Source organism: Pelobates fuscus, chromosome 9, assembly GCF_036172605.1.
Source record: "Pelobates fuscus isolate aPelFus1 chromosome 9, aPelFus1.pri, whole genome shotgun sequence".
In the NCBI taxonomy this organism is placed as follows: domain Eukaryota; kingdom Metazoa; phylum Chordata; class Amphibia; order Anura; family Pelobatidae; genus Pelobates; species Pelobates fuscus.
The window spans coordinates 63,308,129-63,332,818 of record NC_086325.1 but is presented as its reverse complement, the minus strand read 5'-3'; the positions used below and the strand labels follow the sequence as shown (position 1 = coordinate 63,332,818).

General features: G+C 37.8%; 1 protein-coding gene across 1 annotated transcript in view; it reads left to right on the top strand.

The window, feature by feature from the left end:
- Nucleotides 1–2,239: 2,239 nt before the first annotated feature.
- Nucleotides 2,240–24,690, top strand: part of LOC134572798 (transmembrane 9 superfamily member 2-like) — a 51,724-nt gene continuing 29,273 nt past the window's right edge. Inside the window, exons 1-10 of the mRNA XM_063432001.1 lie at nt 2,240–2,529; nt 4,828–4,895; nt 8,066–8,159; nt 8,512–8,633; nt 10,058–10,187; nt 17,338–17,465; nt 18,140–18,248; nt 18,522–18,601; nt 21,006–21,114; nt 22,513–22,645. Coding sequence (XP_063288071.1) covers nt 2,380–2,529; nt 4,828–4,895; nt 8,066–8,159; nt 8,512–8,633; nt 10,058–10,187; nt 17,338–17,465; nt 18,140–18,248; nt 18,522–18,601; nt 21,006–21,114; nt 22,513–22,645 — 1,123 coding nt within the window. The 5' untranslated portion in view covers nt 2,240–2,379. The remainder of the gene's footprint in view (nt 2,530–4,827; nt 4,896–8,065; nt 8,160–8,511; nt 8,634–10,057; nt 10,188–17,337; nt 17,466–18,139; nt 18,249–18,521; nt 18,602–21,005; nt 21,115–22,512; nt 22,646–24,690) is intronic.

The following is a 24,690-nucleotide window of genomic DNA, read 5'->3' as shown; positions in this document are numbered from 1 at the left end:
TTAAATAACTACTTGCTATATAATAAACATAGCAAGACCAAGCTGGAGAATCTGATAATATGCTTTTTTAAGGAGAATGACCCTTTGGATACCTCAAATCTTAACACTTGGTGTTCTTTTAACCCCTTAAGGACACATGATGTGTGTGACACGTCATGATTCCCTTTTATTCCAGAAGTCTGGTCCTTAAGGGGTTAAAGCAGTGGTAAGAGGCTATCTTATAAAGCTAAATCATGAAGCTAAAGGTAAAGAAAAAAGATTAGGAGATCTACATATTGAACTATATAAGCTTACAACTGATAATAAAAATGAGCCTACTTTGGAGAAAGGTAGAAGAATAGCAGAAGTTCAAAAAAATATTTTACAATGTCTGAATATTAAGATAGCAAATAATATCAAGAAATTAAAACTCAGATTCTACTGCAGAGGGAATAAAACAGATAAGATGTTAACTAATAAGCTGAGGAAACAACATGCTAAGGCACGCATATCCAAGATTGTATATAATTCAAAAACTTATATAAATCCAAAAGAGATTGGAGACTGTTTTAGAGATTATTATGGGTCATTATACAATCTTCCCGTAGAAACCTCTGTAATAAAGATTAAAGAATACTTAACCAGTACAAATCTAAAAAAAATAGATCAAATTCAGAAAGATAGTTTAAACAAAGTGATTACACAGGCCGAGGTGATTAGGGCTATATCTAAAACCCAGAAGTTAAAAACACCAGGTCCAGATGGTTTCTCTAATTTGTTTTTTCATACTTATAAATCTATTTTGAGCTCACATCTAGCATTAGCGTTTAATAATGCGATTCAAATAGGAAGCTTCCCTGAAGAGATGACAAGAGCAAATATGCTTCCCATCTTGAAACAAGGAAAAGATCCAGCTGCAGTGTCCAGTTACCGTCCCATCTCTCTAATTAATTCAGATGTAAAAATATTCTCATCCATTTTGGCAGACCGCCTTAAAAGTATTATTAAAACACTTATTTATAATGATCAAATAGGCTTTATACCAGATAGATGGGTGGGTTCCAATTCAAGAAGAATTATAAGCATTATGGATAACGCTAACAAGAAATATATTCCTCTTATGACCTTAGCAGTCGACGCAGAAAAAGCCTTTGATAGGCTAAATTGGAAGTTTTTAGAACTAACCCTAGAAGCCTATGGAATAGATGGCTGGATGATAAGAGGAATTATGTCCCTATATAAAAATCCTTCTACTAGAATAGTAGGCCCAAATGTATGTTCAGATTGGGTATCAGTAAATAATGGAGTGAGACAAGGGTGTCCGCTCTCACCTCTATTATATATCCTCTCAATACAACCCCTAGCGGAAAATATTAGAAACAACGCAGATATAAAGGGATATAGAATAGGAGAAAAAGAACTAAAAATTAGTCTTTATGCGGACGATATCCTTTTGACAATCACTGAGCCAATTAGATCCCTGAAGCATTTGATGGAGGAAGTTAGACGGTATAGCCAACTAGCAAATTATAAATTTAACAACGAAAAAACAGTTGTGATGAGTACTGAATTAGACAAAAAATCAAGAGAGGAAATTAGTAATCTCTATGCATTTACATGGGCACCTCAGAAGTTTGACTGCTTAGGAATAACCATTACGAAAAATATAGAGAGAATGATGGAAGAACTTGTTGTATTTTGGTGACATTAGTTCCTCTGAGTCCCGATCGGTGAACCGAATAAAGAATCTCTTCCTTCCTGAAGAAACCTGTGTCCATCTCTCTGTGCTTGGCTTCCGTCAGTTACTCCGGTATCAGTAGGAGGAGCACCAGTAGAGAGCAATATCTTGTAGACCGATATTGCGGAGGATGAGAAGAAGTTAACTTATGAAAGTGCCAATTTCTATTGAAATCTACAATTTTTTTTAAATTAAAAGAAATAAAATAGTGCACGCTCTTCACACAAAGAATTTCAGCAAACTAAAGTGATTTAGGGACTCGGGGTGTCCCTTTAACTGTGCGTATGTATCAGAATCTTGGGATCCTATAATGAGAGGAAGTGATCAGCAGTTCTGGCGATGTATTGGTCTGTATTTAGCCAGAGGATCATGCAGATGATAACAGGGTCACTTACTAACTGTTGGCTAGATCAGCTCTGACTATCGTGTGCGTTACAGACACGCAAAGAAATCCAATGCTGCGCGACACCGGAACCAAAATGCCGTCCACTTTCCTGGGGGACAACTATGAACGTGCACCCTACGCCGAGACGTCGCTGCGCAGGCTATGCTCCAAGCCCATAGCAGCGAGTCGGCGTCATCTGGTAGCTGTTGTCACGTGATCCTGAGAGTCTGTGTATGTGTCTATCTGTCAAGGATTCCATTCTCGAACGTGGAGCGTTATGGAAGCTAATCCCTTAGCCAATGGCCGCCTGTGCCTGTCTCTGTTTATATTTACATTACTGTGCTTAGAGCGCTCTGCCGGGTTTTATCTCCCAGGCTTGGCTCCTGTAAGTTTCTGCGAGGAAAACTCGGAGACTGACAACTGCAAGGTAAGGCTGGGCGGAGGAGACCCCAATAGAGGAGACCCATTGGTGGGTTTTTACCTGCACTGAGACACAGGAGGACATGGCTCCTGAATAATGGGGGGAGCACAGGTTTCAGGCAGGTATGGTAACCGGCACCGCCAGCTGGGGCCAAAGTCATACTTCCTGGTACTAGGTGAGCCCTTTAACGCCTTGTGTGCCATGTACTTCCGTATTGCACATACCTCGGAAAAAATATGTATTTTTTTTTATTTTTGTATTAAAAGCCATCACTAGTAACTAGATGTATTGTGTCAAACCCTCCTTAATGAGAAAAGGGACATTTCCAAGGGCTCATGTGAGGTGCAGGGTTTATTGGAAAGTTTTACAGTTTACTGTCTGTTGCTCTCTCTTAAAGGGACACTCTACTCTCACCTTCCAGTTCTGCTACTTTCCAAGCTTGTTGTTTGGTTGCTATCCATCTCCATGCCCTTCCTATTGTGTTTTTATACCCCACCTCCTCTAGACTGTAAGCTCCTTTGAGCAGGTTTCTCCTCAACCTATTGTCCCCATAACATTCTGTAGTTGTCTAATTTTTTGTTAAATGTCTCTCTTTTTCTAATATTGTAAAGCGATGCGGAATACGTTGGAGCTATATAAATGCCAAAAATACTAATAATACGTCCAAGCAGATGTAGACACTCCACTTTTAGGGGCACACAAGGGCCCCAAATCACCTCCCTCACTTTTTTTTTTGGTAATATATAAGTAATCTAGTAAAAAAATAAAAAAAATAAATGTATATGCAAGAAATATGTGCTGTGCATTTTGATTATACACGAATAAAAGCACATGTGTGCTTATATTTTTTTAAATGTACCCTGTAAAAATAATTCAATTGTCAGTCCTTTATTTTGTACAGTATATGGTGACTATGGCATAGAATATATTCCAACTCACTTTGCAGCAGCACAACTTTGTTTTTTGATATTCTATAATCTAATAACCCCACAAATCACATTTTAATGTTTAATATTCAAATTATGAATCTGTTTTATTATGCATAAGAGAAAGAGAGCTACGTTTATATAAATAACAATTTATTGCTTAAAAAGTACAACTTTAATTTTAAAGTAGCATGTTATGTGTTCAACTCTGTTCTGCTTCCTGAATTGTAGGAATAATTAAACCTCATCTCCAAGTTATGGAACCAGCAGTTTCATGCAAGATGTTTAAAGGAGCACTATAGTGCCAAGAAACAAACTAGTTTTCCTGTCACTATAGGGTCATTAGGTCCCCCCCCCCCCCCCCCCCCTCACCCCTTCAGCCACTTACCTTTCTCCAGCGCCGGGCTCCCTCTGTGCTGGGGAACTCTCCACCCCCTGCCGACGTCAGATCCGAATAGGCATACGCGGCAAGAGCCGCGCATGCATTCAAACAGCCCATATAAAAGCATTACTTAATGCTTTCCTATGGACGTCCAGTGTCACAGTGAGAATCGTGGAAGCGCCTCTAGCGGCTGTCAGTGAGACAGCCACTAGAGGCTGGATTAACCCTCAGTAAAACATAGCAGTTTCTCTGAAACTGCTGTTTTCAGCTGCAGGGTTCAAAACTAGAGGGACTTAGCTGAAGTGGTCTGGGTGCCTATAGTGGTCCTCTAAGTGTTTCTGCCTCTCGGTGAGGTCAGCATAGTGAATTTGCACAAGACATTTCAACTTCAAGTGTGTTTATTTAACCCCTTAAGGACACATGACGTGTGTGACATGTCATGATTCCCTTTTATTCCAGAAGTTTGGTCCTTAAGGGGTTAAGGCACCATGCCCTTTCTACCCAATTTACGCTCACCTAAAATAAGAACATTTAGTTATGTGAAAGCAGCCGTGTGCAGTGCCGCCCTTGGCTACCAACACCTCATGCACACAGCTCAGGGAGGGAGATAGTCTTTTGACAGTACACAAGCTTGATGGGTCTTGTCCACTAACATCCTTTGATGTTCAAGGGGCAGTCTTATAACTGCAGCAATAAATAGTATTTAACCTATGCCGTACTCATAGGTTATTATGATGCTTACAGTGACTTTTTAGTAGGGTTAGCTATACTATACTTGGACTCAATTCTCTCAAGTATTTGCTAAAATGTGCAAAATTGTTTTCTAGATTAATATATTTTTTTTTTTCTGCAAACAAAACAATAGGTTCATAACTCTTGGGAGGTATGTCACTGGTATTCTTTAAAGTCTTTGAGGTGTAGAATACTTTAATACACATGCAGATCACAAAAAATCCTTTTTTTTTATGCTAACCTATTTTATTTCTCAATTTCTAGTCACAGATTAAACTGTTTGTCAACCGTTTGGATTCTGTGGAATCTGTTCTTCCGTATGAGTATGATGCGTAAGTAATCATTTTTAACTTGTATAACTACGATACATTTTATCTTTTGGTTTTGCTGTAAAACGAATTTCTCTTAGTATATTAGATCTCAATTTCTTTTCAGTTCACTAAGCTAATACAATTTCAATCAAATTACCGTAATTGCTCAAAGGTATTTTAAGAAAAATCTTCAAAGTTACAGCTTTAGCACGATGGCCACTACATGGTGTTATAGATATGATATGGGTGCCATCCCAGGCTCTGTGTTTTGGTCCTGTTTGGCTAAAATAGGGAGTACCCTTGACACCCACAAATGACCTTTCTTGACACAATTCCACTGTGAAACTTACACTTTTGCATTAGCATGATCAATTACTCCCATATTTGGACAGCAGTGATAGGCCAACAGTATCACCTGTCCCTCTCAAAAGTAAGCAGCTCTACAAGAGGGACAGGTACTGCTTTGAAAGCTGAATTTGAGTTACATGGAGTGATAGAACCAAATCCTGAGGACTCCAGACTTATAGCGGCAAATCTTAATGATCATAAGGTGTATCGAAGGAATTATGCTCCTTCAGAGTTTTATTTGGAACTATGTTATTTTTAGGTAAGCTTTTAACATAGTTGAGAAGTAAATGTGTTTAACCCTGTTTATGGCTACTGATCAGCCTCTTCTTGGAAAAAGGTGGAATACCTGCACTTTAGGACTCTCAGTTCTGCTCTTCTTGTGATACCGGAGAAACTGACGGAAGCCAAGCACAGAGAGATGGACACAGGTTTCTTCAGGAAGGAAGAGATTCTTTATTGGATCACCGATCGGGACTCAGAGGGACTAATGTCACCAAAATACAGCAAGTTCTGAGCCCTGGACAATAGTGCAGGCTCCTTATATAGGCACATAACTCCTCCCATATTAAGCTCCACCCGCACATTCTCTTGACCAATCAATACAAATAAGAATTAACTTCCTGCTTGACCGCATGGCCTGTCCAGCACAATGGAGGAGGGGAATACTATATCCTGTATTCTTGCACATGCTCCGTACACTACTGATCGTATCTTGCCTCGTGCAACCAACTGATCGATACGTCAGCATATGCACGTACACATGCCACGTGGTAATCTCGGCCTACTAAATTTATTTTTACCGAGATTCCACCACACTTGAGCATGCCTCTGTAGCACATAACTTCTCCCTCTTTGTGCCTGAATCCATACTTGGCTTTTCGCTTGCTCAATATATAACATACAGCACACTCAGTGTTTTGTCTTGTGGATTTTTGTTTTTAAGTTGTAAAAAGTGGTATTGGTTTTCAGTTTATATAATTTGCACACCACAATTTTTGTTATTACCACACCACACACAGACCGGATGCTCACTGGAGGATAGTATGAGGGGTAGTTACAGTAAATAAATTCTCATTTTTATTTCCTAATTTTGTTTTGGCATGGTGACGTAGAGCTGTGTATCGGTCATGTCTTGCTTTGGAGAGGTTAACAGGTATATAACTTTGGGTTCTCTGTGTTTTTTTTTTTTTTGTCTGTCTAGAGCAGCAAGCTTTCCACAAAGTTGTTCCTATTCAGGTTATTTCCCTGACTAGATTCCTATAGTGCACTCAAGGTTTTAAATGAAAGCCATGAAATTGGAAGATCATTTTTTTTAGTTCTTATATGTGTGTGGTGAATGGATCCATACATTTCTTCACTGATACCACTGAAAATGTGTACTCTCTCCCGTTTTAAGAAGAAAAACTTAATGGACACACGTCTCTTTTCCACTATATAAGACTAATAATTACATTACTTCCTCATTGTTTTTTTTTTTCCAGAGTCAAACCGGTTTAATAACTATCACTAGGTGTGAACTGCTGTTTAAATTGCAATGTATAATGATTGTGTATAATGATTGTGAATTCCATTGTTGTATTTATGTTCTTGCCCAATATGTTTAACCCCTTTCCTCTCTCCAGAGCCCAGCGGGAGGAGGGCCATGAGGGTGGGGGCACAATCAGGGCACTATAGTGCCAGGAAAACAAGTGTTTTCCTGGCACTATAGTGGTCCTTTAAAGATGTTTAAAGTGCTATGTTGTTCGACTGGTTTCTTTTTGATGCAGAAGCAACAAGTTATTTTAACAATGTAAGGAAGTATCTGTGTGAGGTGGGCCAAGTGCATATCTACAAGTATGAAAAGAATCTCTTCTTTAAAAGGATTCTCCAGTGCCAGGAAAACATATACTGCAGGACCCTCTAGTACCCCTCTCCATCCCAACCCTCATCCCAAGTCGCTGAAGGGGTTAGAACCCCTTCAGTAACTTACCGGAGTCCAGTGCCGATGTCCCTCGGCGCTGGTTCAGGCTCCGCCACGTTTTTCCCCCATCGTCAGCCGGCGGTGGAGACCTAATGCGCATGCGCGGCAATGAATATTGCACACGCATTGAATAATTTCCTATGGGCATTTCCTCGACGCTGGAGGTCCTCACATAGCGTGAAGACGTCCAGCGTTGTTTTAAAACACTTTTCGTGTTCTGTAATCCCTCTAGTGGCTGTCTAGTAGACAGCCACTATAGGAGGACTTAACCCTGCAATGTAAATATAGTTTCTGAAAACTGCAATAGTTACACTTGCAGGGTTAACGGTAAGTGGGAGTTGGCACCCAGACCACTCCAATGGGCAGAAGTGGTCTGGGTGCCTGGAGTATCCCTTTAAAGATGTCGGTTTTACAAATTACATGGGGCCCTCCACTTTAGTGAATAGAGCTTCCCAGCCTGGTGGACCCCAGGTTAGTAGTCAAACTGTTGGCAAATGGTTGACTTCTTACATTGGTATATTTCTTTGTTAATTTCATGCTTCTACAATTGAGAACATGGATTAGTGGTTTATGCCTTGTAGTAGACTAAGTGCAAATACTGTAAAACAAATTGCTTGTACTCTTTTATTTTCTATACTGATTAATTCTTGATTGGTATATGGAGTGCAGGGATGCATAAAATAGAAAAATAAATGTGTACTACTGTTATGTTTGGTTTTCATTCAGAAGTTGGACAGTTAGAAAAAATATGGCATATCCTTTGTCTTGATATAATTTTTACTTTCAATAACGACTCTGTTTGTGCATCGGCGTATTTAGTAAATTGTAATTGAATAAAATGTGTTCGGTTTTTTTTTATGATAGTCTTTTTTTTCTACTACAGCTTTGATTTCTGCAAAGATGAACATGAAGAATGGGCTTCCGAGAACCTTGGACAAGTGTTATTTGGAGAAAGAATTGAATCATCCCCATATAAGGTTATAAAACTTGATTACTTATTATTTTATGGGAAACTGGGTGAGGCGGAGCTTGTACACTACTCGTTCTTTCATGCAACCTTAGTGCTGGTATTGCTCAACTGCCTTCAGTTTGGTGTTTATTGAAGAACTAATGGTTTTATTGACTATTATAAAAAAGAACTTAATTCAGTTATTACATGATCATTTTGTTTGTGAGTTAATGAGTTACCTCGTTTGGAAAAGGAAAAGGGTTAGACTTGCCACATATGTAGTTTTCAGCTCTGAAGAATGTGTTACTTTGTCATCAAAATGAGACTTATTTTTATGGAAATAATAAAAAAAAATCTAACTTCACTTTCTTATTTTGCAGTTTACATTCAAGAAACCAGAAACATGTGCAAAAGTTTGTACCAAGACATACACAACCAAAGACAAAATAGCAGCTCTTGAATTCATGAAAAAGGGAATTGAGCTTAACTATCAACAACATTGGTGAGATTTGTCTGTGTGCATTAAATGGGCAGTCTCAGCACCATAGCAATTACAGCTCATGTTCTAGCTGGGCTCTCCCACGGTTTGTTATACGGTTTAGGCAGACTAACAAAAGCTCAGGCTCCTCTGGCACCGAAGTCTTAAACCTGTAGATTGGCAAATACAGAAGTAAATTTCTGCATTAACCGCTCAAGCTTGAACGGCAGTGGTAGATTGTGAGCAATGGACATGGCTCCTAAAAACACTTTGAATGATAACCACTACAGTGAGTTGTAATTGTTATGCTCTTAACATGTCCCTTTAATCTACATTTCCTTGAGGCTAAAATTGTTAGAAATGCAATGAAAAATACATCTAAATGGTAGTGAATTAGGGATAACCACACACAAGAAGGATTTGGGAATTGTTATAGACAACAAATTAGGCAACAATATGCAATGTCAATCTGCTGTTGCTAAGGCCAGTAAGGTTTTGTCATGTTTAAATAGGGGCATAAATTCTCTGGATGAAAATATAATTTTGCCTCTTTTTAAATCGCTGGTAAGACCACACCTTGAATATGCTGTGCAATTTTGGGCACCTGTTCTAAAGAAGGATATATCATGGCACTAGAAAAAGTGCAGAGACGAGCTACAAAATTGATAAAAGGAATGGAGCATTTTAGTTACAAAGAAAGGTTAATAAATGTAAATCTCTTTTTAGTTTGGAAAAAATGTCGCCTCAGAGGGGGATATGATAACATTCTACAAATATATTCGGGGCCAATACAAACCATGATCTGTAAATCAATTCATAAACGGGGACAATATTTTTTTTTTTTTTTTTTTTTAAACACAGTAAGCACTATAAGGATGTTGAATTCTCTGCCTGAAAAGGTGGTTTTATCAGAGTCCATGCAAATGTTTAAACAGCAATTAGATAAATACTTGCAAACACATAACATACAGGGATATAATGTCTAATTAGTGTGGTAATAGCTGCTTGATTCAAGGAGATAACTGACTGCTATTTTGGGGTTAAGCAGGAATTTTTTCCTAGTTTGTTGCAAAATTGGAAGCGCTACAGACTAGGTTTTTTGCCTTCTTTTGGATCAACAGCAAAAACATATGTGAGGAAGGCTGAACTTGATGGACGCAAGTCTCTTTTCAGCCAAGTTGCTGTGTAATCTTAAAATATGGGTCCCATGAGTCATCTATGCTAGTGCATCTTTTGGTAGGCATGAAAAGACGCCATCCTGATCAGTGTCTCCAAGCACAGCGTGGAGACGCTCCACGTCAGTGCTGCACACTGTACAGCAGTTGCCAATGGAGATGTCCCTAGGGAGAAATGTAAACTCTGCCTATTCTCTGAGAAAACTGTCCTTCTAAAATAATTGAGTGGCATTCTTTTTAACGTAGATATATGTATTTATTTCTCGTTTTCAGGATCATAGACAATATGCCAGTGACTTGGTGTTATGACGTGGAGGTTGGGCAAAAGTACTGCAGGCCTGGCTTCCCTATTGGTTGTGCTATTGCAGAAGATGGAAGAATCAGAGATTCTTGTATTCTAAATGTACGTGGAAACTTTCCATTATATGGGGTTTCTTTTTCATTGATGATGTAACCAGTGTTTAGTAGTTTTTAATCTTTTTTTGTTTCCAAATCAAAAGCTAAATCTTTAGAGGGAATATGTCAATTCTTGTTATTAGCATAAAACTACTGGCTTTATTAACATATCAAGGATATTCTGATAGCCAATGTTAACTGGAAAAAAATGGTAATAGGGAAATTGTAGAGCATTAAAGAAGGTTATGGTGCCTACAGGGTCTCTTTTAACTGTGAGTTTATTAAGCAATGAAGTAGTAGATAAGCCCCAGTTAACACTGGTGACTAACTACCACAGTTAAATGCTGAGACTTGGTATGGATACCCTAACCACTATGTCACTTCAAGAAATAACCGCCACCTGCGGTTAAACATAAATAAAAGTTGAGTGCCTATTGAATATACAATAGTGTTTGCAGGACTCTGTGGAGATGGTATTTAACGGTAGCTTAAATATGTATTTCACAAAGTGGCAATATTCTGCATAAAATGTATCAGCTAATTGTATCTTTTCTTCCCATATTGTGGTAAGAAGAATATAAAATAGCCGAGTAAATGATCTAGTAAAGGTTCTATTGATTAAATAAACCAATACACTATAAGGTAAAATATAGTAGGTAAGAAAAATAAAATACCCCACTGTAGTAGAAATTCAAGGTGCTGGGTTAATTATATCGTGTAGTTGACAGATTTCTTTAAATTATATGGGATTTTATTCACATCAATAAACTGTCTAAAACTTACATACTTGATATAGAAAACAACAATTAAATTCCCAATGTGAAGAGCAGTTGCTAACAAGTCTACAGTCTGAGGGTCCAAAAGATGTAAATCACTCTCTCACTGGCCGGATGAAATCGAGTATAGACTTCCTCGTGCTGTATGAGAACTTGCTGCCAGCCGCGTGCGTTCCACTGCGGCTCCGGATGCGTTCCAACCTGCTCTCCTGGAAATTAGTGCAGAGTGCCGCCTTACGCGTTTCGTGATCATAAGATCACTTCATCAGAGGATGGCAATCTCGGTTCTCCCTTCTGTTATATACTGTCTGGTCTCATTACACAGTTAGAATATTACCCTTCATCTCCTAATAGGTTACTAAAAAATCGAAATTCTACTACATAAATTTTCACTCTTCATCTTCAAAATATACAAATGCAAATTGCACTTTAACATGATGTCCACAATTGGATAATAATGATTAAATGAATAATATCATCATATTAAAAACATTATATTAAAAAAGAGGAAACATTTGCTAAACTATTATATACTATCTAATCTCATTGTACAGATCAAGTATTAACCCTTTATCTCCTAGTATATTACTATTGGAAACGAAATGCTACTATATGAACTTCACTTTGCATCTTCAAAGTATAAAGGTAGATACAACTTAAGCATAATTAATTTAAACTATGAAAGGATAAGTAAATACTGTCATTTCATTTTAAAAGAGAACTTTTGCTTCATAATACATTTTGCACACATGGCATTAATATAAAACTACATTAGTACTTTTTAAAAACAGTGAACCATAAAATTTAATTAAATATAAATAAGTCATATTTCTTTTAAATTGTATTGTATAATATTTAAACTCCATAATCAACTTTATCATTCTATCATTGGATATCTTATTCTCCTTGGAGGAATTTTCTAAAAAACCATAACATTTTTCGTTAATGTTCTAACACGTAAAAAAATCGTCATATTAAAAAACTTGGTAATAGCCATACAAACTGGGTTCTTGTGTTCCCAATCCACAATAGGTTCCCTATCAATTATCGTATTCTTTCATATATATTATTAACTCAGAATTTATCTTCTTATATAAAAAAAAAAGAGAGGGTTTTAAATAGGAGCGAGGAGTATACTAAATGAATGCATTCAATTTGAAATCTATGTTTAAACCTAATGGTTCAAGACTATTGAGTTTGAAAATCCATTGTGCTTCAATTTTATCCAGAGCTTTCTCTGGGTCTCCTCCTCTCCAATGTACATTCACTTTTGCGATGGCTTGAAAAATTAGACCTGTTGGATTATTGGAGTGGTGGATAGAAAAATGCCTCAAGAGATTATGAGTACTTAATCCCTTCTTAATGTTACGGATGTGTTCCCCTAGCCTTATTTTAAACTTTCTTTTAGTTCGTCCTACATAGTGTCTTCCACATGGACATATCAAAAGGTAGATAACCCCACTGGAATTGCAATTCAAATTTGTTCTAATTTTAAAATCCTCATCCCCTTTCATATTTTGAAATTGTTTGATTATTGATGCTTGGGTTGGGTTGTTTCTACATCCCAAACATTTACCACATTTGTGGAAACCCATGTCTTCCGAATTGCCATTCTGTTGTGTTACTTCTTTTAGTGTTGGGGCTAGCATTGTTTTAAGATTTGGTGCACGTGAGTAAATCACTCTGGGTTTCTCTTCCAATATTGTGCTTAATATGTTGTCCCCCTTTAAAACCTTCCAATGTTTATTCAGAATGTTTTTCACTTTTCCTGCTTGATTGATTACTAAACTGAGTTATAAATGCCGGGGGCTCCATATTCAATTTACATGGTTCTTTTCTCCTTTCTAGGGTTTCTTGTCTTGGCAGGTTAAGGGCCTTCTCCATAGCCCTAATCAATCTCTCTTCTTTATATCCTTTCTTCATAAATTGCGTTTTCATCTTCTCCATTTGGTCCTTACAGATATCCAATTCAGTACAGTTACGCCTAATACGTCTAAATTGTCCATACGGGATATTATAAAGCCACGTCCTTTTGTGATGGCTGTCTGAAGGGATAAAACTGTTGCAATCGACGGATTTGTTAAAAGTTTTAGTAAAAAGCATCTCTTCTTTTATGTATATCTCTAAGTCCAAAAATTCCACTGAGGTTTGAGAATGTGTAAAAATAAATTTTAAATTGTATGGATTAAAATGGAAATGTTTCTTAAAATCTTCAAGTGAGGATAAGACTTCCTTCCCAGATAAAAATACAATCATCTATATAGCGCCGCCACAGGACCAGGTTTGCGCTGAATGGGGAACTATTCCAAATAAATTCCTCTTCCCATTTTCCCATAAAAAGATTAGCATAACTCGGCGCAAACCTGGTTCCCATGGCGGTGCCTTCTATCTGGAGATAAAACTTCTGCTGTGCCCAAAATGAATTATGACTTAAAATAAAAGCGATGCACTGTACAAGAAAACTGATCTGATTGTTTTTTTAATTCTGAATACTTGGCAAAAGAATGTTGTATGGATTCGGAACCTTGAAGATGTTCAATCACTGTGTATAAAGATGCCACATCTGCAGTAACTAGGAAATACTCCTTTTTCCATTTGATAGTTGAGAGAACATTGATTATTTGTGTTGTGTCTCTCAGATACGATTGTAATTGGATCACCATCGGTTGTAGAAACTGGTCCACATATTGTGACAAATTTGCTGTGAGTGAATTAATTCCTGAGATGATGGGTCTCCTAGGAGGATTGGCAAGACTTTTATGGATTTTTGGCAGGAGATAAAAAAACTGCCGTCCTTGGATGTTTGCAACGTATAAAGTCATATTCTCTTTTGTTCAAAATTCCTCTCTCTCTTCCTTCATCAGTTAGTTCGAGGAATTCTGCCATAAATTGTTTTTGAGGGTTCTCTGTGAGGGGTAGATATGTATTCTGATCACTTAATAACCTTGTAGTTTCTTTCTCATAGTCTCTCATAATCTCTCGAGTAGGGATCGACCGATTATCGGTTTTACCGATATAATCGGCCGATATTCGGTATTTTCGGCAATATCGGTATCGGCCAATAGGGATACCGATATTGCCGATAATACCTCCCAGGACCGCCAGGCTCATTACAAGCCCGGCGGTCCTGGGGGGGCGGGCAGCAAGCGTTTACTCACCTCCCAGCAACTCCTCCAGCTCCCCAGTGTAAATCTCGCGAGACCCGCGGCCAGCTCTGACGGCCGCGGGTCTCGCGAGATTTACACTGGGGAGCTGGAGGAGCTGCTGGGAGGTGAGTAAACGCTTGCTGCCCGCTCCCCCCCCCCAGCAGCCTAAGCCAATGCCACTGACTGGACCCCCCTCCCTGGCAAGGCAAAAAACAGGGAGGGGGGACAAAAAAAAAAATTAATTAAACATATAAAAAAATATTAATTTAATATAAAAAAATAATAATAAAAAATGCCCCCTCACACACATACACTCTATTATTATACACTACACAAACACACTGTGTATATAATTCAGTGTTTGTATAGTGTGTGTGTGTATATAATGCAGTGTGTTTGTATAGTGTGTGTGTGTATATAATGCAGTGTGTTTGTATTGTGTGTGTGTATATAATGCAGTGTGTTTGTATATACACACACTATACAAACACACACTGCATTATATACACACACTGCATTATATACACACACTATACATTATATACGCACACACTATACATACACACACTGCATTATATATACACACACTATACAAACACACTGCATTATATATACACACACTATACAAACACACTGCATTATACACACACTATACAAACACTGCATTATACACACGCTATACAAACACACTGCATTATACACACACTATACAAACACACTGCATTATACACACACTATACAAACACACTGCATTATACACACACTATACAAACACACTGCATTATATAAACACTACACAAACACGCTGCATTATATAAACACTGCATTATATACACAGTGTGTTTGTGTAGTGTGTTTATATAATTCAGTTTGTGTAGTGTGTTTATACAATTCAGTGTGTGTTTGTGTAGTGTTTATATAATGCACACTACACACGCACTCTGCATTATATACATACACTAAACAAACACACACACTCTGAATTATATAAACACACTACATTCACCATACACACACTACACAAATACACAAACTCTGCATTCCTTATATACACCCACTACACAAACACACACACTTTGCATTTAGTATATACAGCATTCACTTTACACACACACACTGCATTCACTTTATGCACACTACCCACACACTACACAAACACACACTGCATCCACAACACACACTGCATCCCCTACACACACACTAAACAAACACTGCATCCCCTACACACACACACACACACTACACAAACATACACAGCTCCCCTGTCTAAACACACTGCATCCACTACACGTGGCATGTATATTTTGTGCATTTACCTTTAGAAATAGTTTTTATTTTCCAAAATGGTAAATGTACAGAATATCGGCAAATTATATCGGCTATCGGCCTGAAAGTTCACAGAATATCGGTATCGGTATCGGCTCTAAAAAATCAATATCGGTCGATCCCTACTCTCGAGGCATTTTTCTATCCACCACTCCAATAATCCAACAGGTCTAATTTTTCAAGCCATCGCAAAAGTGAATGTACATTGGAGAGGAGGAGACCCAGAGAAAGCTCTGGATAAAATTGAAGCACAATGGATTTTCAAACTCAATAGTCTTGAACCATTAGGTTTAAACATAGATTTCGAATTGAATGCATTCATTTAGTATACTCCTCCCTCCTATTTAAAACCCTCTCTTTTTTTTTTATATAAGAAGATAAATTCTGAGTTAATAATATATATGAAAGAATACGATAATTGATAGGGAACCTATTGTGGATTGGGAACACAAGAACCCAGTTTGTATGGCTATTACCAAGTTTTTTAATATGACGATTTTTTTACGTGTTAGAACATTAACGAAAAATGTTATGGTTTTTTAGAAAATTCCTCCAAGGAGAATAAGATATCCAATGATAGAATGATAAAGTTGATTATGGAGTTTAAATATTATACAATACAATTTAAAAGAAATATGACTTATTTATATTTAATTACATTTTATGGTTCCCTGTTTTTAAAAAGTACTAATGTAGTTTTATATTAATGCCATGTGTGCAAAATGTATTATGAAGCAAAAGTTTTCTCTTTTAAAATGAAATGACAGTATTTACTTATCCTTTCATAGTTTAAATTAAATTAATTATGCTTAAGTTGTATCTACCTTTATACTTTGAAGATGCAAAGTGAAGTTCATATAGTAGCATTTCGTTTCCAATAGTAATATACTAGGAGATAAAGGGTTAATACTTGATCTGTACAATGAGATTAGATAGTATATAATAGTTTAGCAAATGTTTCCTCTTTTTTAATATGATGATATTATTCATTTAATCATTATTATCCAATTGTGGACATCATGTTAAAGTGCAATTTGCATTTGTATATTTTGAAGATGAAGAGTGAAAATTTATGTAGTAGAATTTCGATTTTTTAGTAACCTATTAGGAGATGAAGGGTAATATTCTAACTGTGTAATGAGACCAGACAGTATATAACAGAAGGGAGAACCGAGATTGCCATCCTCTGATGAAGTGATCTTATGATCACGAAACGCGTAAGGCTGCACTAATTTCCAGGAGAGCAGGCTGGAACGCATCCGGAGCCGCAGTGGAACGCACGCGGCTGGCAGCAAGTTCTCATACAGCACGAGGAAGTCTATACTCTATTTCATCCGGCCGGTGAGAGAGTGATTTACATCTTTTGGACCCTCAGACTGTAGACTTGTTAGCAACTGCTCTTCACATTGGGAATTTAATTGTTGTTTTTTATATCAAGTGTGTAAGTTTTAGACAGTTTATTGATGTGAATAAAATCCCATATATTTTAAAGAAATCTGTCGACTACACGATCTAATTAACTCAGCACCTTGAATTTCTACTACAGTGGGATATTTTATTTTTCCTACCTACTATATTTTACCTTATAGTGTATTGGTTTATTTAATCAATAGAACCTTTACTAGATCATTTACTCAGCTATTTTATATTCTTCTTACCACAATATGGGAAGAAAAGATACAATTAGCTGATACATTTTATGCAGAATATTGCCACTTTGTGAAATACATATTTAAGCTACTATTTAAATACCATCTCCACAGAGTCCTGCAAACACTATTGTATATTCAATAGGCACTCAACTTTTATTAAGCAATGAAAGCTGCAGTAAGGAAAGACAAATGGTTCAGCAGTAAACATGTTTATTTATTTATTTTGCCGATTCATATCATAATGTTTTATATCCTAGAACCAATTTAGCAAAAAGAACACATTCTACCTCTTCAATCATGTTGATATAATCATTACCTATCACAGTGGGAATGGAGAAAATTGGGAAGGAGCAAGATTGGTTTCAGCAAGACTTGAGCCCAAAAGGTAGTTATGTTTTTGATTATTTTTCCCTCTTCCAATCTGTTGAAATAATGATGACGTTGTTACCAGGACCTGGGCCACAGGTATGGGGGGAGGGGGGCTTGGGAGGGTGTGTTTGTTTGTGTTTGTGTGTGTGTGTGTGTGTGTGTTGTGTGTGTTATTGTGGGAGTAGGCTATTTTTTCGTGCTCTATTGGCTGGAGTTAGAGACCAAGGGGCACATCAGACAGACTGTCCTCCCTCCTGACAGTATGCAGTGCACATGTTAGTCTCTGCATACAGCTCATTTGTCAGTCTGGTATCCCTAAATATAGCGCCAACTAGCCGACGGAAGACCAAATATCAGTTGATACCTGGGTCTTCCTGGTGTGAGCAGGGATATAACCATGTTAACACCAAAATGTTAGGATGTTCCATGCCATCCTAACTGCGTCAATGATTACTATAGTTAGGATGGCATGGATGCTGCTAAAAATGAAATTTTGCTAAATACATTATAAGTGTTTTCTATGTTTGATACAGATTTGGAAATATTTAATATATTGTCTGGAAAATTAAATATAATTTATTTTCTTTCAATTTATGTCCAATTTGTTTGTAAAATCTTGATTGCAATACAAACTTGATCACCATACTCTTTATGTACACGTGTTTACTGTGGTTGTTTTTCTTGTATTAGCTACAAGCATACCAAAAATAATTTAAATTGTGATGGTCCTCCAATGGAAATTCCTCAAAAACTTACTGGTGATCTGGATGTAATATACACATATTCTGTGAAATTTCAAGTAAGTCTTCATATAAAAGACCAATGAAATGAATACAATTAACACTTTTTTTTGTAAAATAATACAGTTGTGCAAAGATGGTTTGACTATTGCTAAATGTTTTTTTTTTTTTTTTTTTAATAGTCTATCTGCTCAGTGTTTGTGGCAAAAAATTAAGAAATTATATAATGGGAAAAAAGCCAGTATCAATAGCTTATAATTAAAATACAACGTTTTTTAATTGTATGTGCTTAAACATTTTATAGTAGTACATTTATATGTATCTATTTCCAGGAAAATAACACCATTAAGTGGGCTTCTCGATGGGATTATATTTTAGAATCCATACCTCACACCAATATTCAGTGGGTCAGGTACGTACAAATAGATTGTATCTACATATTTACAGACATTTTTTTATTTTTTTGTTCTTTTGTTCAAATTGTCATGCATGAAAGTAATAAAGGGTTATCTGCAGGTAGATGAAGAATATACAGACCTCCAGGACTTATTGCATTTGCTCCTTTGTCAACTTTTAATCATAGGCTTAAAGAAACACTATAGCGTTCGCATTACAAATGTGTGTTCCTAATAATATAGTGCCTCCTTGGATAAGATGATCGATGATCTAAACCAATCCAATATTTATCTACAAGAAAGCATTGGGAAGCTAGTGTGCATGCGCGCCAAAATGGCATGCTACACTAAAGTCTTTTGTGAAACCATCAAATTAAAAAAGCAGAATTTTGCTCTTTCATTAGAAGGCATTTAAATCCTGCAATATAACATTGCTTTCCAGACCATTTCATTAAGAGGATGATTCATTGGTCTGAGTGCCTATAGTGTCTATTTTGTGGGAGACCAGGGATTAGCATTGTTATTTATGATTCATTTATTTTTTTAATGTTGCTTCAGCCAGTGGCGTACACACAACCCATGGGGCCCCGGTGCGAAAACTGATCCGTGGGCCCCCCCGCGCGCGCGCTTACGCTGCGCGGGCAGGGGCCGCAACACATGGCGGCGGGCACCGGGTCGCAGGGCTGCGACCTGTGTGACCGCGGTATGTACGCCAGTGCATGCATAAACACATACACTTTAAGAACCACTACAGACACCCAGATCACATCAGCTCAATGAAGTGGTCTGGGTGCCAGGTCTCTAGTTTTAACCCTGCAGCTGAAAACATAGCCGTTTCAGAGAAACGGCTATGTTTCACTGAGGGTTAATCCAGCCTCTAGTGGCTGTCTCATTGACAGCCGCTAGAGGATTTTCTGCGATTCTCACTGTGAAAATCACAGTGAGAAGACGCTGAACGTCCATAGGAAAGCATTGAATGCGTATTCGGAGCTGAGAGGCGGAGAGATTCCCAGCGCCAAGGGAGTCCGGCGCTGGAGAAAGGTAAGTGCTTAAGACACACACACACAGACTCTCATGAACAGACGCACACATTTACTGACAGACACACACTCAGTGACAGACATACATACACACTCACTAACAGATGCACACAAACATACTCAGTAACAGACACACACACTAACACACACTCTAACACACACACACACACTAACATACACTCACACACACAAACACACACTAACATACACTCACACACACTAACACACTCACTAACACACACTCACACTCTAACACACACTCACACACTAACATACACTCACACACTAATACTCACAAACACACACTAACATACACTCACACTCACAAACACACACTAACATACACTCACACTCACAAACACACACTAACACACACTCACACACACTAACATACACTCACACACACTAACATACACTCACAAACACACACTCGCTAACACTAACATACACTCACACTCACAAACACACACTAACATACACTCACTAACACTAACATACACTCACAAACACACACTCACTAACATACACTCACAAACACACACTCACTAACACTAACACACACTCACACCCTAACACACACTCACTAACACTAACACACTCTAACACACACTCACACTCTAACACATACTCACTAACACTAACATACACTTACACTCACAAACACACACTAACACACACTCACTAACACTAACATACACTCACAAACACACACTAACATACACTCACACTCTAACACACACTCACTAACACTAACACTCACAAACACATTTTTTTTTAAATCCCCCCAGCCTCCTTACCTGTGGGAGAGCTGAGGGGATTCCCTGGGGTCCAGTGGTGCTGCTGGGCTCCTGGGGGGCCGGTCACCCGGTGGGCAGGCAGGCTGGCGGGCGCGCGAGGGAGCACTGTCTCCTGAGTGCTTCCTCTTCAGCTCCCTCGCGCGCCGCGTAGGGATGCCGGCGCCGGAAGATGACATCATCTTCCGGCTCCGGTATCAGTGCGGTGCGCGAGGGAGCTGAAGAGGAAGCACCCAGGAGACAGTGCTCCCTCGCGCGCCCGCAGTACCGGCCAGCCGGATGACAGCAGGGCCAGTCTCGGGGGGCCCGGAGGTGGCCGGCTCCTGGGCCCCCCAGGAGAAGAGGCTGGCCCAGTGACATACATACCGGGTCGCAGGGCGGCCGGGCCCCCTGGTGGGCCGGGCCCGGTCGCAGCCGCGACCCCTGCGACCCCGGTATGTACGCCACTGGCTTCAGCCCATAAATGTGTATTTAATTGTCATAAAGTTTTGTTTTGGTTTTTAATGTTTTTTTTTTTGTTTCTTTTATATTTTCATTGTTATTTATTATGATAATGCAGTAACAAGTCTTCTCTATTTATTATGCAGTATAATGAATTCCCTGGTTATTGTCCTTTTCCTGTCTGGCATGGTGGCGATGATTATGCTAAGAACTCTTCACAAAGATATTGCAAGATATAACCAAATTGAGTCTTCTGTGAGTATAATGTTCTATGTGCTGCATGTGCTTTCCAATTATTGGCATCCTATATTCTGCCAATTTTCCAGGCTATAGAGATAATTACATCTATCAAAAGCTGGACCCCAGCACCAAGGATATATTTGTTTATTTTGTTTTAAGCAAATGTTTGTGTGTACGGAGCTAACATGTGCTTCAAAAATATATATTTATTAATTACGGGCAAACTAACATTGGAAAAATACTTGGTTTAGCTAATAAACCCAAAAAATATCAAGTTTACAAAATGTTTAGACTTTTTTTTTTTGGTTTCATTTACATTTTTGGGATTTTCAACCAGAGTAATTTTGTTCACACATCATATTTAAACAGTATGAAAATAGGAACAAAAGTTTATGTGAAACAACTTGGATGAACAGACGCAGCAACAAAAAACACACTGACTCTCATTTAATCTCTTTAAAAAAAGGAGCATAGAAATAACAATGATATTTCATTAGCTGCCTCCATCTGTTATGTTGCCTAGACCTGTTTCAGACTTGCTCTTTTCATTAAGGATTCATGTAGTGTGGCTCTGTCAGTCAGTAGTGACAATTCTGAGTATTTTATTAAGATGCAATCTTTATGAAATGCTCATGGATTGTGTTATGATTTCATTGAAATTCCAATCCATTGGAAATATAAGGAAAAGTATATCTTACTTTGTCTTATGAGCAATGCCAGGTATAGCAAACGTTTAAAAAATGGTAGGAACTTCTGACCACAACTTTTTTTTTTTTTTACAACAACAGTCGTTGGCAACAACTGTGGGGGAAAAAAAGCATGTTCTCGTACATGGTGCAAGCAGTTCCATAGACCTTTGTTTAATAATATCACATAAGATTAGTGGTCAAGATGGACCTCTAAATGCTGAAGATAGACCCTGGAATGAGGATGGTCATGCCCACAAGGGAGAGTTACCTGTTAAAAATAGCTCTCTTAACGGGACATCTAGACCCTTAAAGCATTTAAGCTTGCTGAAGTGTTTTATGTGTGAAGAGTGTAATTCTGCAGAAAATAATGGAACTATTTTTTTTTCTAAAGATACAATTGTTGAAAACGTTTTTTTTTTTTTTTTTTTTTTTTGTTAACTTGTTGCTTTTAATACCAGTTAACCTAAACAATTTATAAGTACATAGGGAACATTTTTCCCCGGAGCATTTCGCTTTTAACAAAACCTTAAATTCTTTGTAAGATGTCGGTTGTACAGTTCTTTGTACTTCTATGTCCTGAGATTTATATACTGCAAATTATCACTGGGAGTCTTTTACATAGTTTTGAAAACTTGAAGGCTAAACTGGTACCGTTCTTTCTCTAAATCTATCTCTAAAAATCTATAGTGCCCATAGTTAGTATACTTTTCCTCGATTTTTACAGGAGGATGCACAAGAAGAATTTGGTTGGAAGTTGGTACATGGTGATATATTTCGATCACCAAAGAAAGGGATGCTGCTTGCTGTTTTTCTTGGCCAAGGAACTCAGATTTTCATTATGACATTTATCACATTATGTAAGTATTTCTTACATTTATGCAAAAAAGTAGGATTATTAAATTAACTGTGACTCGTTCCAAATCCTATTTTTACTCAACTCCATATCTTTTTATGTTAAAGACGATAAGTAATCTTAATAGTGGTTACAATGTCTCTTGTGAATAGGCATGCATTTATTGTCTACATGTTTTTACCAATAGAGTGACATCATTTTTATTCAGTTTATTAGCACTCGCTCTACAGAAAGGTACACTATTGGCACAAATTCACCTGGCAACCACTTTTGAAGCCGCTTGATTGAACTCGTAGGATACACTGTGACTTTTGTCCTAAAACTTCAAACAATGAACTGTCAACTTATTTTCAACTATAGTTGCATTCATTGAAAACATTTTGATTTATAAAAGTGGATCAATAGTACAGTATGTTCTTGTAGAAATTATATATTGTGCTTGCTCCAATCATTTAGCCATCATGAATGGGTGACTAATGGGTTTAGAAGACCCCAAAATGATACCGCACTCAATTCTAAAGCAAAATAGAAAAAAGGGTAGTTTATTGACACAATAAAGAAGTATAGGTAAGAGGGCTAATCTCTCCTATATAGAAGTAAACATATCTCAATTCACATAACTGGTCCACCATATATAAAGTGCAAAACATTACTTAAAGTGCTTAGTGCCAAATCACCATAAATATATAACTCGATACACTAAAGTACAATCAAATACATATACACAATACTGCCTGCAATTCCTATGCACAAAGCAAATAACTGGAAAAAATGGAGGGCACACAGATGTCAGTAATCTGTGCAGCAGAGTTCCTAAAGTATACTCTAAGTGTCAATGATCTGTCCAAATCCTGAATGTATGGTGGTGGATCCAATACAGAAAAAAATGGATAAAAAAAATGATGACAAATCAAAAAGACATTCTGTAATTAAGTCTAGGTTAGATCTCACCCAAAAGTATATAAGGAGGCCTCCTGGTGGACAGTCATACTGTATTGATTCTCCTGAAAGTAGAAAAAAAGGATGGATACATTCACTGCAGATCTCCTTCACTTTGTATGCAGGGATTCTCATATAGCAGCAGGATGGAGCAGCATCTCCTTCACTTTGTATGCAGGGATTCTCCTATAGCAGCAGGATGGAGCAGCATGTAACTGCAGGATGAGGGTAGGCAGATCCGGGGCTGCGCCCTCGGGACGTTCTGTCCCTTCAAAGGGCCATTTAAAGGGACACAACGTCCTGAGCGTGCAGCCCTGGATCTGCCTACCCTCATCCTGCAGTTACATGCTGCTCCATCCTCCTGCTACATAGGAATCCCTGCATACAGAGTGAAGGAGATGCTGCTCCATCCTGCTGCTTATATGAGAATCCCTGCATACAAAGTGAAGGAGATCTGCAGTGGATGTGTCCATCCTTTTTTTCTACTCTCTGCTGCACAGATTACTGACATCTGTGTGCCCTCCATTTTTTCCAGTTATTTGCTTTGTGCATGGGAATTGCAGGCAGTATCGTATATATATTTGTTTGTACTTTAGTGTATTGAGTTATATATTTATGGTGATTTGGCACTAAGCACTTTAAGTAATGTTTTGCACTTTATATATGGCGGAGAAGTTATGTGAATTGAGATATGTTTACTTCTATATAGGAGATATTAGCCCTCTTACTTCTATATTGTGTCAATGAACTACCCTTTTTTCTATTTTGCTTTAAAATTGAGTGCAGTGTTATTTTGGTATCTTCTATAATTATATGGTGGGTCTTTAGAGGTGACCCAGATACATTCACCAAAGGTGTGATTGAGTGCAAGTACCATTGGATATTTTGGACTAATGGGTTTAGACCTAAACATAACCTTGCTTGTGAAAAGCTGTGGATTTTCCTCTACTGTAGAGCAGGTGTTTGAAAATTTGCAGTGCTTCTGGGCACAGAGAGAGTACGCCTGGGACAGAATTGGAAATCTTTAATTGGTAATCTTAGCACCCTTAAAGGTACACTGTAGGGCCAAGAAAACAAACCTATATTCCTGACCCTATATTTTTAAAAACA